Raw genomic sequence first — 14,429 nt, 5'->3', positions numbered from 1 at the left:
GGACTCTACCACCTCACATTAAAAAATAAGCAAGGGGGACATGTCGGGAACCAGCTGCAAGCTGACACAGTTCTTGCAGCTTAAAGCATGGCAAAGTCACGCTTAATTCTTGACAGGGCCCGAAAGAGTTATTAGAGAAGATGAGTCCTGGCCCGTGAGGTTGTTTGAGGTTTCTCTAACTATAGTTTGTCCTTGGCATGTTTCGGTAATCACAGTCTGTTCTCACGCATGTTTATATTCTGGTTCGCAGAATGTTTTGTACTATAACTTCAATACTAAGGAAATACTGTCTGATGGTTCTGTCTTGTGATTTTAACAAAAACATGTATTGCCTACTGCAATCTATAAAAAGAGTTTTGATGGGAAATAAAGTGTGTGTGTGCTTGTACACCACCCTCCTGACCCCGTCTCTTCTTAATCCTCTCACCTGCTCTCAGGACTTGTTCCTCAGTCTAACAGCGACTGACGACTCTTATCAGTTAAAGAAATTCTTTTTGACTCTGAGTTTCCTAAGCGTTTTTTTTTTTTTTTTTTTTTGCGGTACGCGGGCCTCTCACTGCTGTGGCCTCTCCCGTTGAGGAGCATAGGCTCCGGACGCGCAGGCTCACGGGCCCAGTCGCTCCGCGGCATGTGGGATCCTCCCGGACCGGGGCACGAACCCGCGTCCCCTGCATCGGCAGGCGGACTCTCAACCACTGCGCCACCAGGAAAGCCCCTAAGCGTTTTTTATCATAAATAGATATTGACTTTAAAGAGCTTTTTCTAAATCTATTGAGATGATCATGGTTTTTCTCCTTTAATATGGTGATTTTCATAAATATATTTTATAATGTTAAATAAACCTTTCATTTCTGGGATTCAACCCAAATTGATATTTTCTGGATTTGATCTACTAAGATTTTGTTCTAGAATTTTGGCATTTACATTTTCCTTTCCTGAACTATCTTCGATTTTGGTATCAAGATTAAACTGGCATCTTACAGTGAGGTAGAGAACATTCTCTCTTTTTCTATCGTATGGAAGAGTTCATATAAAATTGATACCATCTGTTACTTGAATATTTCGTAGGATTCATCTGTAAAACTCTGTGAGCTTAGCATTTTTAAAAAATTAATTAATGAATTATTTATTTTTGGTTGCATTGGGTCTTCGTTGCTGCGCGTGGGCTTTCTCTAGTTGCGGCGAGTGGGGGCTATTCTGTGCTGTGGTGCGGCAGGATTCTCATTGCGGTGGCTTCTCCTGTTGCGGAGCACGGGCTCTAGGCGCACGGGGTTCAGTAGTTGTGGCCTGCGGGCTCTAGAGCGCAGGCTCAGTAGTTGTGGCGCACGGGCTTAGTTGCTCCGCAGCATGTGGGATCTTCCTGGACCAGGGCTCGAACCTGTGTCCCCTGAATTGGCAGGTGGATACTTAAAACACTGAGCCACCAGGCAAGTCCCAGCTTAGCATTTTTTGTATGAAGATTTTAGACCACCGATTTAGTTTCTGTAATGGCTATAGGATTATTCAAGTTATCTATTCATGAGTCAATTTTAATGTTATTATTTTTCTAGGAATTTGTCCATTCATCCAAGTTAAAAATTTATTGCCATAAATTCCTGCTATATTTACAGTTATGTCCCCTTTAAATTTCTACTCTTATTTTGCCTTCACTTTCTTTTGGGGCCATGCAGCATGCGGGATCTTAGTTCCCCAACCAGGGACTGAACCCGGGCCCCCTGAGATAGAAGCGCAGAGTCCTAACCACTGGACCACCAGGGAATTCCCATTCTATGATGTTTCTAGACAGGGGTTCTGCTTGTCATTCTTGGTATTTCTAGAGCTTCCTGGATTTATGAATTGGGTCCTTAATCAGTTCTATAAAATTCTCAGCCATTATCTCTTCTAATATTCCCTCTCTTACCTTTTCTCTCTCCTTTCGTCTTGGAACTTCAGTTTATGTACATTAGACCTTTTCACACTATCCTCCATGTCTCTTAATCTTTTTTTTTTCTTTTCCTTGTGGTACGCGGGCCTCTCACTGTCGTGGCCTCTCCCGTTGCGGAGCACAGGCTCCGGACGCACAGGCTCAGCGGCCATGGCTCACGGGCCCAGCCGCTCCGCGCACGTGGGATCTTCCCGGACCGGGGCACAAACCCGTGTCCCCTGCATCGGCAGGCGGATTCTCAACCACTGCGCCACCAGGGAAGCCCTAATCTCTCTTTCAAATTTCCTAGTTTTGTGTCTCTGTGCTACGTGCTGTATAGCTTCCCTTATCTTCAGCTGGATTTAAAACCTGTTTCAGCTGCCTATTTTTAGTTTCAGTGATTATAAAGATTATTGCTAGGAGATCTATGTGGCTCTCTTCCAAATATCTGACATTTTGTGGCTCTGATCCTTACTTATTTTGCCAATTTGCAGGGGGCAAAGTAGGATTCCTACTAGGGCACCCTCCAGGTAAGCCTCCCCCTCTTAGACCCAGGGTTAGAATGATTTTCCCTAGCTTTGGAGTAATTAAAACCGACTGGGAACTCCTGGGGGAAGGTTAGAGAGAATACCTCACCTTTCTCTCTTCTGCATGATATTTAACAACCCAGGATGTGAACACACATTCATCAGGTCGACAGGTTAGACCCCAGGAGCTTAAAGCAAAGAATTGGCAACAGGGGTGCTGACGGGACCCAGGTGTTATCATGAACAAGTGAGTAAGGCAGGTAGGTAGTGGACCCGGCAAACTGGAGAGTCATGCCATGTCCAAATGTCCAAGTGTGCAAATGCAGTGGCCGCTGCTCAGTTCCAGCCCATCACTCACGTGGGAATTACGTCTATTGATGTCAGACCTTCAAAGAAGTCAGAAATACACATCTGTATCTCACCTCACCAACTTTTACGATACGGGTGGGCCAAAGCTATGACTGTGTTTGTGACCCATGGCTGAAGCCTTTCCCTATAGAAAAGGCTTCATCTTCCCTGGGGCTGGCTCCTTGCTGTGCTGTTGGCTTTTCCTGGGGGGCTAATAAAAGAAACAGCAACACCAAAAATGCTTCCATATTCCGTATCTTCTGTAAAACTACTGCTGCAGACACTGTCCATTCTGCTGAATGATTCCTCTCGTACAGAGACCCACCTGCTTCAATCTCTAGAACGGAATGCTCTGTGTTCACTCACTACTAAGTCACGGTTCAATACTGGCCGAAGATTTGGCAGATTTGACTCCTTTGTCTAGTGACTTATTATTATTATTATTAATAGACTGTTTTGGAATAATTTTAGATTTACAGAAAAGTTGCAAAGATAGTACAGAGAGTTCCCGTGTGCTCCTGGCCCAGTTTTGCCTGTTGTTAACATCTTACAAAACTGGTACATTTGTATTAACTAAACTCTAGTTATTTAGATTTCACTAGTTTTCCCACCAATGTCCTTTTGCTTTTTTTTTTTTTTTTTTTTTTTTTTTTTTGTGGTACGCGGGCCTCTCACCGCTGTGGCCTCTCCCGTTGCGGAGCACGCGCTCCGGACGCGCAGGCTCAGCGGCCGTGGCTCACGGGCCCAGCCGCTCCGCGGCATGTGGGATCCTCCCGGACCGGGGCACGAACCCGTGTCCCCTGCATCGGCAGGCGGATTCTCAACCGCTGCGCCACCAGGGAAGCCCCGGTCCTTTTTCTGTTCCGGAATCTAACCCAAGACACTGCACTGTGCTTTGCATCTCATGATTTTTAATTTCTAAGTTTATTTTACTTTAATGGCCAGACACATATCTTTTTAGGAAAAATGCCTTACATCCCTTCTGGAAATAGGCGGGAGTACAATCATAAAGAGATATTTGCTGAATAGAAGGCTGGGCCTTCTTCAGGTTGAAAAAGCCAGCAGGACCCTGTTCTGACGGAAGGCACTGCCCGGTAAGGAGTGGGTCACCATCAGTGGTCCTCCAGCTTTGTTGAGTGTCAGAATCACCTGGCAGGCTAGTAAACATGCAGGTTCCGGGGCCCCGCACTCAGAATTTCTGAATCAGGAGGTCTGGGGTGGGGCCTTTGAATCTGCATGTCCTGGGCGATGCTGCTGCTGGTCCCTGGACCACGCTTTGTGTCACACTGGCTTGGATAACACGACATTCTATTGCTCAGTTCCACATATATGTTGTTTCATTTAATTCCTACCAGGCGAGGAAGGTGACGTACCTCATTTAACAGATGAGAAGAGTGGAGGCCAGCAAGGCAAAGTATGTTACCCCAATCACACAGCTGGTTAGCACTGGCACCAGAACCCCGAAAGGTCTCCTGACTCTAAACATCCCTACGTGGGAGGGATGTCAGGGCTGCAGTGACCACTGTCCCTCCCTCCTTCACTCACCAAACTCCAGGCTTCCTCCTTCTGTCTCTCAACCCACCAAGCTCCTTCCCGTCCCAAGACCAGGCTTTACGCTTTGTTTCTTCCGCTATCAGATCTCCTAATAGCTGGTTCCTCCCTGGCGCTCACATTCCAGCTTAAATACCACCTCCTCCAAGAAGCCTTCCCTGTTACAGGGTGGGGAGACAGGGTGAGGTTGGAGGGGGCCTCCAAGGGGAGAGGCCCCTGTTTACCTGGAGTCTCCGCAGGAACCTCTCCAGGGCGGGCTTGCCCACGGTCCGGATCTTGTTGCGGTCAAGGCGGACCTGGGCATCTGGGCGCCCATCGGAGCCTGTGGTGGGAGTGACGGAAACAAGTCCCTCGCCAGCCTCCAGCAAGACCCTCAGGATCACAAACCGGGCCTGCATGTGGGCCTGCCGGGGCCAAAGAGAAAGCAATCATTTGCACCCCCGAGGCAAGAAGTATCAAGAGCTCATCCCAAGGCCTGATATATCACATGTGCGCACTAATTGTCAATTATTACTGTCGTTTTATTCTTCCCCAGCCTGTGGGTCCTTTTGTGCCTATTCCTCTCCCCTCAAATGCTTCCCTTCTCCTCTCACAAGGGAGGGCAGGCCGCCCTGGTAGACAGGAAGGCCATTTCCAGGCAGGACCCAGAGCCCCATGTTCCCCTACCATCCCCTCTGCTGCTCCACAGCCCACCCTCATGACAACAGTTACCCCCAGAGGGCCCCTCGCCACCAGGACCCCGAGCACTTTCTTCTCCCCAATCCTGTTTGCATTCAACAGTGGGATCAGGAGGGCACCGTTATCCCCAGTTTACAGATGACAAAACAGAGGCCCAGAGAGGTGAAATGACTTGCTCAGGGTCACACAGCTCGTAGGAGAGAGCAAGGACTAACCCAAGTTTCCTGACTCTAAAATGTGTGTTCTTTTTTTTTTTTAAAAAATAAATGTATTTATTTAAAATTTATTTTTGGCTGTGTTGGGTCTTCGTTGCTGCGCACGGGCTTTCTTTAGTTGCAGTGAGAGGGGGCTACGCTTCGTTGCGGTGCGCGGGCTTCTCATTGCGGTGGCTTCTCTTGTGGCGGAGCATGGGCTCTAGGCGTGTGGGCTTCAGGAGTTGTGGCACGTGGACTCAGTAGTTGTGGCTCACGGGCTCTAGAGCGTAGGCTTGGTAGTTGTGGCACATGGCCTTAGTTGCTCCACAGCTTGTGGGATCTTTCTGGACCAGGGCTCGAACCTGTGTCTCCTGCATTGGCAGGCGGATTCTTAACCACTGCGCCACCAGGGAAGTCCCCGTGTGTTCTTTTGACGACACAATATTGCCTCCTCAAAACAGACTTACTTGACTTCTTAAAAGATTTCAATTGCTTACGCTATCTCTAAAGTACATCTCATCACCGAGCAGTGTAGCCTAATGGCTCTGGAGGCAGGCTGCTTGGATTTGAATTCTGGTTCTGTTACTTACCAGCAAGTTACTTAATCGCTTTGTGCTTCAATTTCCTCATCCCTAAAATGAAGGTAATAACAGTACCTACTGGGGACAAATGGGTTAATTCACATAAAGCTCTTAGAACTAAGTGGCACAGAGTAAGTCCTATGCAGGTCATCTGTTAGTGGTCGTGGTAAAATCATCTCGTCTGATTCACCCTCAAAGGCGGGCAAGGAGATTATTACTCCCATTTCACAGACAGGGACACCGAGACTCACAACAGTGACGTGACTTGCACTCATATGCAGTGGACTCCGGGATCAACCCAGTTTATGCGCCTCGTAGGTATGGTTGTCCCTTCCCTACACCCAGAATCCTGATCTTGGTCCCCACCTCAGGCTCTTCCCTCCTGAGGGGTCCCCTGGCCCCCACCTGTCTCCAGCTGGAGGCCTCAGGGGTGTAGAACTCCAGAGCAAGCAGCCCGGCCCGAACCATGTTGAGCCAGTTCACGTAGACCACATCTTCTGCATCAGCCCCCTCAAAGCCAAAGATCCTGGGGGAGGGAGGGGAAGTGGCAGGGGGGAGCGGGGTCAGAGGCTACCCGGGCCCTGCCCTCCCTGCCAGCACCCCCTCCATCCACAGAGGAGGCCCACCCCCCAGGCCTGCTGCTCCTACTCCAGCACTTGGGGGTTGAGGCAGAGGTAGAGGCCCACGCTCTCTGCCCGGCACTCTTCATAGCTGGAGGCGATAGTGCTGAACTTGCTGTCCCAGGTCTCCCCGCTCCGGTACCAGCTCTGAATCTGGGAGGAGAGGCCCAGGAAGCAAGCTTAGGGGTGCCTGCCACCCCCTTGGGCCGCCCCACTCCCGGCACCCCAAGGCTCTGCCGAGGCCACCCTCACCTGTTCCCCTGTCTCTGGGTTGATCACTGTCTCCTGGTCAAAGTTGAATGCTCCTTTCTCATCCTGCAGGAGAACGGTAATGAATGTGGGGCAGGTGAGGGCAAGGTGCCCCTGCCCTGGGCCAGGCCTTCAGCCCTGGATCCAAGTGGCTCAGAAAGGTGACCGGGAGCAGTGAGTGGATGGCAGGAGCAGCAGGTCCACCGACACACTGCTGCCTCCAAACCTGTCCTGTGACACATCTCAGAAGCCCTGGAGGTAGGAGAACGTGAGGCACCTACCCCTGCACAGAGAGTGACACTGCAGGCCAGATGGGGAGGGACATGCCCAAAGTCACATGAAGACTTGGACTCAGTATCTCCAGAGCCCAGCTGGAGATGTCCCAGTGGGTGGACCAGAGAGCCTGGCCGCTCCTCACCTTCTTGGCCCCTCTGCTGGCAGAGGAGGTCACAGCACGTGACTCTGCCTCAGAAGCATCACCCTCACCGTCCTCTCCATGTGCCAAGTGTCTTTCATGCACCATCCATTTCACCCTTGCAACCACCCTCCAAAGAACATTCTATTACTACCCCACTTCACAGAGGAGGAAACTAAGGCTCAGAGACTAAGAACCGCAAAGCGGAATCAGAGCACATAATGTCTGTGCACCCTGTCTCTTAACAATAACACCCATTTTCAGAGGGCCTATCGAGTGCCAAGCAAATCCCAGGGCTTTGCCTTTATTCCTCACAAAAGCTGTACCGTAGGAGTCAGGAACCCCATTTTACAGATGGGCCAGCTGAGGCTCAGGGAGGGGAACTGCCTTGTGCAAGGCCACCGAGGGGCCACGTGTCCCTGCTTCCCTGGGACTTCAAAGTTTGGACAAAGCCCAATGGCAAGCTGCTCCCCCATAAGCTGCTCTCTGGATCCTCCTGACTTCCAGGCCCAGCCTGTCCCCATTCGGGGAGGCAGCGCCACCCCACAAGGAGCAGGCTCAACCCTGCACTCTCTGACAGCCCTGCACCACCCACCCCCAGTCATGTCATCCGTGCAGCTCCGGGCTGGGGGTCCACAATGGGCATTTCCCGGCCTGCCAGAAAGGCTGTCTGTCTTCTCATATTCCCTGAGTGGGTGTTGAGGGGGCTCCAGCCACGCTGGCTGGCCGGGAGAAAGGGGCAGCTCTGGGGAGAAGGGACCCCCTACAATACCTGGAAAGGTACAGGCTCCAGGGAACAGCAGTGCAAAGACAGACAGTGCTGCAGCCTCAGGACTAGGGGCTCCAGACACTGCCCACTCCCAGCCTCTCTAGCCCTGGGGCTGCCTGGGTCACACCCTCAGGGCAGGCTTCCCTGGCCTGAGCCAAGCAGTTCTTCCTGTGGGGGGACCTTAGCTGGACGGCCCTGCAGGTCCCACTCAATCCTGGGACATCTTGGGGGAGGCTGAGACACTGAGGGCCAAGGCTGGAGCGGCTTCACCCCTGAGGGGCTGACTGTGGAGGAGCGGAGCCGTAGGCCTGGCTCTGCGGAGGCTCCTGTGGGCTCCAGGGCCAGCCCCGTGTTCTTACCTGCACGAAGAGCTTGCCGCTGCCGTGGCCCAGCAGCTCGTGCAGCCCCACCTGCACGTCAAAGGAGGGTCCCTTCCAGCGGATGTACAGGTCCTGCCGAGACAAGCGGAGACCCACGCTGCCCAACGTCCCACCACGGCCACACGGCCTGCCCACACCCCCCGTGCCAGGCCGAGGGCCCATCGTGATGCACACATCTGCCTACTACGCCGGGCACCGCAAAGCCCATCCCATCCTTGCAGCAACCCGCGAAGAAGGGGCTGCCTCCACTGTTTGCCAGCTGGGGAAACCGGGTCCGAAGACACAAGGTCAAAGGTCACAAGCGGGGAAGCAGCAGAGCCAGGCCCGAAGCCGTGTTCTTTCCTCTCCTCTGCACTGGCCTGTCCGCCTCCCTGCATCAGCCGAGGTCAGGCCAGGCCCAGCGCCAGCCCTCGGGCTGCTGGTGCCCACCTTGTCCTCCTCCTCCAGGAAGGTGAGCTTCTCCCGCTGTGTGGCGTAGGCCACGGCCAGCACGTTCCCCAGCGACACGTTCTTGAAGCCTTCCGTCTGCCTTAGGTCGTCATCTGGAGAAGGCGGGGGTGGGGACCAGGGAGAAGGGGCAAAGGTCAAGGGTCACCGACGAGGAGTCTGGAGAAGAGGGACATGCCGGGATGGTGAGCGGAGCAGGGTGATTTGTGGCCAGGGTGAGTGTGTGGAGGCGGAGGGTGCGACTCTCAGCGGGGTCTCCTGGGGGTTTGGGCCATCCTGTCGTGTTCGAGGGGCAGGGCCCGCGGAAGCTCACAGTTGGGGATGTTGATGCCGGCAGGGATGCCAGAGCCGGCGAAGGTGAGAACATCCAGGGAGGTGAAGTCGGGGGTGAGGAACTTGTCCTTCTCGAAGGCTGGGGGCCAGGGAAGCTCCTTCAACAGCTGCTCCGCACTTGCCACCAGCCACTCAAACTTGGCACTCATGGCCTTGTTCACCATGGCCACAAAGCCTGTCGGGGACAGAGTGGGCTGTGGGTTGGCAGGGTTTGGAAGGGATCCCACACCCCCCTCAACCCCTCTAGCCCTCCAGCCGTCACGCAGGTATTGAAGGCCTGCTGTGCACAGTGACCCTGTGCTGGCCGCTCGGGAGAACAGTGACCCAGGCCTGGGCCCCGCCTCCACGAGGTCACTGTTTTGGGATGGGTGGGGTACAGAGAGAAGGCTTCGCTGAGTAACACCTGAGGTGGATCTTAAAGGAGATTGTGGGGAGTACATAGGGGATGATGGGGAAAGGATCAGATGCCCAGTGGAAAGGACGACGTGAACAAAAAAGACGCTCCCCTTTTTGGGGGAACTGTGAACTGTCCTGCATGGCTAGCGCACCTGGCTTATGCGGTGGTGAGTGAGGCTGCTGCACAGGCGGCTGGGACTGATCCTTTCCGATTCAGTGCAGTTAAGAGTTCCTGGCTCAAAGCAGTGTTTCCAAAATTGTACTCCACAGAACACACTTTCTATGAGCGCCTTCATAAAGAAAGAGCTCCCTGGTCAGATAAGTTTGGGCAACACTATACACTCTACCGCCATCTCCTTAAAGGTTCGCAATGCACATTTGCACGTTAAAGGTCCTGAAGAGTCCTGCAAGCAGAGACTCCCTGTGGCTCAGCAACAAAGCCTTCTTGATGTAATTCCTGCTAACCCTGCAGGGACTATGCCCTGGAAAGGCCTGACCTAGACTGAGGAAGGGGTCATCCTTAACCTGGCCGAGGGATGGGCTTGGCAATGCCTCTCCATCTGGATTTGCTCTGTCTGATGAAATCATCACACCAGGGCAGGAAGAGAGGATGATTAAAATAGCAAAGAAGGAAAAGCGACCGAAATAAATGTCCAATGATTGGAGATTATTAAATAAATCAGGGGGCAGCTATGTGATGGCATGCCATGTAGCTATTAGATATGTAGTACAATATCAAATGTTGTGGGAAATTATTTACGATCTATGGTGAATACCATACACCTATTAAAAAGAATGATAGGTCTATATGTACTGATAGGAAAAATATCCACGATACATGATTAAGTGAAAAAAGCAAGTGACAGAATAATACACAGAATATAATCTCATTTATCTGGACGAGTTAAAAGGAATGCGTGGGGACTTCCCTGGTGGCGCAGTAGTTAAGAATACGTCTGCCAATGCAGGGAACACGGGTTCGAGCCCTGGTCGGGGAAGATCCCACATGCCACAGAGCAGCTAAGCCTGTGGGCCACAACTACCGAGCCTACGCTCTAGAGCCCGTGAGCCATAACTATTGAGCCCACGTGCCACAATTACTGAAGCCCGTGCGCCTAGAGCCCGTGCTCCGTAGCAAGAGAAGCCACCGCAATGAAAAGCCTGCGTGCCACAACAAAGACCCAACGCAGCCAAAAATAAATAAATTTATATATATAAAAAAAAAAAAAGGAGTGTGTGTGTGTGTGTGTGTGTGTGTGTGTGTGTGAATGCTTCGACAAAGGCCTGGAAGGACCTGTACTCAACTGTGAACTGTGGTGATCTCAGGAGGGGTGTGGCATAGGAGAGGGTAGTAAAGGAGGGATTTCACATTTTACCCTACGTACATCTGTACTGTTCCAATTACTTGCAACAAACGTAGATTTTACAGTCAATGATTTTCTTTTTAAAAAAATATTTATTTTATTTTGACTGTCTCGGGTCTTAGTTGCAGCACACGGGCTCTCTAGTTGTGAAACATGGGCTTGCTATTTAGTTGCCCCACAGCACGTGGGATCTCAGTTCCCAGACCAGGGATCGAACCCATGTCCCTTGCATTGGAAGGCGGATTCTTAGCCACTGGACCACCAAGGAAGTCCTAAACGCAGATTTTAAATCACACACACACACGTTTTTAAGCACAGCACTATATAAAAACAGAAGGCAAAAAGTACATTCCAAATTTTAACCTTGGGGTGGGTACAATCACAGTTGATTTTTTTGGTCTATATTTTCATAATTTTTGACCATGAACAGAGACTACTTTTCTAATAATCACAATGAGTTATGTAAAAAGGGGGGGACCTCTGAGACTGAGGCTGCTGAGGAGGCCCTGGGGCCTTGGCCCTCGGAGCAGGCCTGGCAAATCAGGACCCAGGCAGGAAAGCTGTGAGTGTGCACACCTGTCTCACCCTCCGGCCCCTGAACTGCCCGTCCCTTATGCCTTGTCCCTGGGCCTGGATCTCTGGGCTCAGATCCAAGCCCTCATGGGCTGTCGGGGCTTTCCCCTCTCCTCCAAGGCTAATCTCGCGGGCTTTTGGCAGCTGGATGCTCCAGACTCTACATCCAGCGGCTGGGGAGGATAAAGCTTGGCAAGAAACAGGTCTAAATCCTCAGGCTGGATGCCTTGCCCTGCACTAGTGGGTCCCATGAGGGCTTGGGCACAAGGGCCGAGGCAGCCTGCCACCTGCCCTGAGATGACAGCAGCTGAGTCAAGTTCACAGTCCCAGTGTTAATTCTGTTCCCATCAACCCAGCACCGTTTCCGTGCCTGGCATTGTGCTGAGCCGTCTGCATATAATACCTCACTTCCCACGACACCCAGACACCCAAAAAGCAGTGACGGATGTGCAGAGGTGGGGTTAAGTGGCTCAAGGTCACACAGACATTAAGTGACAAAGCTGGAGCCTATGCCTGGACCAGACACGATAGGCAGCACAGCAAAGTGGCTCAGAGCCAAGATGCCTGGGCTAGGCCACCCACCACCTGTGCCTCAGTTCCCACATCTGTGAAGTGAGGAGAGACATTCTCATAGGATGACGGTGTCAAAATGAGCTAGGTGTCCAGTACATGGCAAATCATCAATGGCTGTTGTCATTGTTATTATTACTGCTGAGGGAGGAGGGGGGAGGGGAGAGTCCTCAGGGGACAAGGGTAAGGGTTTCCATCTGACCGCCCACCTCCCAGAAGTTACCTTCAAACTCTCCGCGGGAGCCAAAGGGGTCTCGGTAGCTCTCGATGAACCCGATGTAACTGCGGGGAGAGAAGGGCTGAGATGGAGGCGGGGCAGGGGGGAGGGGGCAGGGCGGGGTGAAGGCTGGCGCCTCACCTCTCCACGATGGGGCCTTTGTCCTGGATCCAGAAGCGAGAGCCCTTCTTATGGGCCTCGATAGAGCCGTAGGTGAAGCTTTCTATGTACTGGGCCAGCATCTGCTCCTGCTGGCTGGTGCCTGCATAGGCCTGGGGGTGAGCAAGGGTTGGTCAGCCTCAAGCCACCCACCCATCCCCATACCCGCCTTTGCTGCCCTGAGGGGCCTGGAGAAGCACCTCAGCCCCTAGCCAGCCCTACCTTGGCTTTCTCCAGATGCTCCACCACCTTCTGGAGGATGGGTGCATAGTCTCCCCGGGTCACCCGGAAATTGCTTCCCTGGAATTCATAGCTCTTCAGCTTGGAATTCATTTCGGAGTCCAGAATAGGCTCTGAGGGAAAAAGGATGGCTCAGGGAAAAGGCTAATATAAGACACCCCAGCAGGCTTCTTGCTGTGACACTCCTTTACTCTAAGATCTTCGATGGCTCCCCACTGCCCACAGAAATTAGTATAAACTTTCATCTTCAAAAATATAGATATTGGGTTGGCCAAAAGGTCGTTCGGCTTTTTCCGTACCACCTTACAGAAAAACCCAAATGAACTGTTTGGCCAACCCAATGTTATGTTACATGAAATGTTCTAAGTGATTTACATGTTAACTCATTTGAGCCTTGCATCAGCTCTGTGGGGAGAGGGAAATTATTATCTCTATTCTACAGATGGGGAAGCTAAGGCACCGACAGGTTAAGTCAGTTTTTGAAGGTCACACAGAAGCAAGTAGCAGAGTCAGATTCAAACCCAGTGTGGCAGATTGTATTTAAAAAGCTAGCCATACCCTAGATGTAATCACAAGAGTCCTTATAAGGAGGAGACAGGAGGGTGAAGGGAGGTAGGAGATGTGATGAGAGAAGAAAGAAGGGGGAGAGATGTGAGGAAAGGGCCACAAGCCGAGGAATGCAGGCAGCTTCTAGAAGCAGAAAGAGGCAAGGAAACAGATTTCCCCTGAAGAATCCAGAAGGAACTGGAGTCTTCTTTTAGACTTTGGACCTCCGAACTGTAACAGAATAAATTTGTGTTGTGTTATGCCATTAAATTTGTGGTGATTTGTTACAGAAGCAATGGGATATTTTATTTTATTTTTTTTTACCCCCACCCCGCCCCCTCCCCCCGGGATATTTTTTTTTAAAGGATTTTATTTTTTTCGCTGTGTTGGGTCTTTGTTGCTGCACGTGGGCTTTCTCTAGTTGTGGCGAGCCTTCGTTGCAGTGCGCAGGCTTCTCATCGTGGTGGCTTCTCTTGTTGCAGAGCATGGGCTCTATGCATGCGGGCTTCAGTAGCTGTGGCTCACAGACTCTAGAGCGCGGGCTTCAGTAGCTGTGGCTCGCAGGCTCTAGAGCGCAGGCTCAGTAGCTGTGGCGCACGGGCTTAGTTGCTCCATGGCATGTGGGATCTTCCCGGACCAGGGCTCGAACCCGTGTCCCCTGCATCGGCAGGCGGATTCTTAACCCCTGCGCCACCAGGAAGTCCACAATGGGATATTAACACTGTTGTATTTTGCCTGTTGTCTCTGATCCATACAACATACTTCTAGCTTATGTTAAAAAAAAAAAAAAGATGGCCACAGTATCTCCCAACTCCCAAAGTGATTTCTCCTATCAGGACTTCTCCTCTTGAAGCGGGGCAGGCAGGCTTGTGGCTACAGCAGAAGTGACGCCATGTGACTGCCAAGGCTAGGTCATAAACGGCGACACAGCGTCTGCCTGGCTCTCTTCGGGTGTTCACTCCGGAGCCCAGACACCATGAGAAGTATGAAAATGCTCTGTGAGGTGTTTTGGTTGACAGCCCCAGCTGAGGTCCCAGCCAACAGCTAACATCTACCGCTGGACGTGTGAGTCGGTGAGCAGGCAGAGGATCCAGCCCCTAGCTGTTGAATCACCCCCCACCTCTAAGTCTTCCCAGCTGAGGCCTCAGACATTGTCAGCCAGAGACATGCTCTTCCTAGCGTGCCTCATCCAAATTCCTGACCCACAGAGTCCAGGAGCATGAAAAGGTGGCTTTATATCACTAAACAAGTGGGGGTGTTTGTTACGTCAGGCAGCCTGGCTCCAGAGCCACACTCTTTTTTTTTTTTTTTTTTTTTTTTTTGCTGTACGCGGGCCTCTCACTGTTGTGGCCTCTCCCGTTGCGGGGCA

General features: G+C 51.8%; 1 protein-coding gene across 1 annotated transcript in view; it reads right to left on the bottom strand.

Moving 5' to 3' along the window:
* Positions 1 to 14,429, bottom strand: part of DPP3 (dipeptidyl peptidase 3) — a 25,191-nt gene that overhangs the window by 6,439 nt on the left and 4,323 nt on the right. The window contains exons 5-14 of the mRNA XM_028501364.1: positions 12,497 to 12,627; positions 12,257 to 12,387; positions 12,122 to 12,180; positions 8,976 to 9,170; positions 8,645 to 8,757; positions 8,195 to 8,287; positions 6,655 to 6,717; positions 6,431 to 6,555; positions 6,188 to 6,308; positions 4,554 to 4,733 (exon numbers count right to left, since the gene is read on the bottom strand). Coding sequence (XP_028357165.1) covers positions 4,554 to 4,733; positions 6,188 to 6,308; positions 6,431 to 6,555; positions 6,655 to 6,717; positions 8,195 to 8,287; positions 8,645 to 8,757; positions 8,976 to 9,170; positions 12,122 to 12,180; positions 12,257 to 12,387; positions 12,497 to 12,627 — 1,211 coding nt within the window. The remainder of the gene's footprint in view (positions 1 to 4,553; positions 4,734 to 6,187; positions 6,309 to 6,430; positions 6,556 to 6,654; positions 6,718 to 8,194; positions 8,288 to 8,644; positions 8,758 to 8,975; positions 9,171 to 12,121; positions 12,181 to 12,256; positions 12,388 to 12,496; positions 12,628 to 14,429) is intronic.

This window comes from Physeter macrocephalus, chromosome 16 (assembly GCF_002837175.3).
Source record: "Physeter macrocephalus isolate SW-GA chromosome 16, ASM283717v5, whole genome shotgun sequence".
Lineage (NCBI taxonomy): Eukaryota > Metazoa > Chordata > Mammalia > Artiodactyla > Physeteridae > Physeter > Physeter macrocephalus.
The sequence above is the reverse complement of the archived record's forward strand: the minus strand, read 5'-3'. Positions and strand labels throughout refer to the sequence as shown.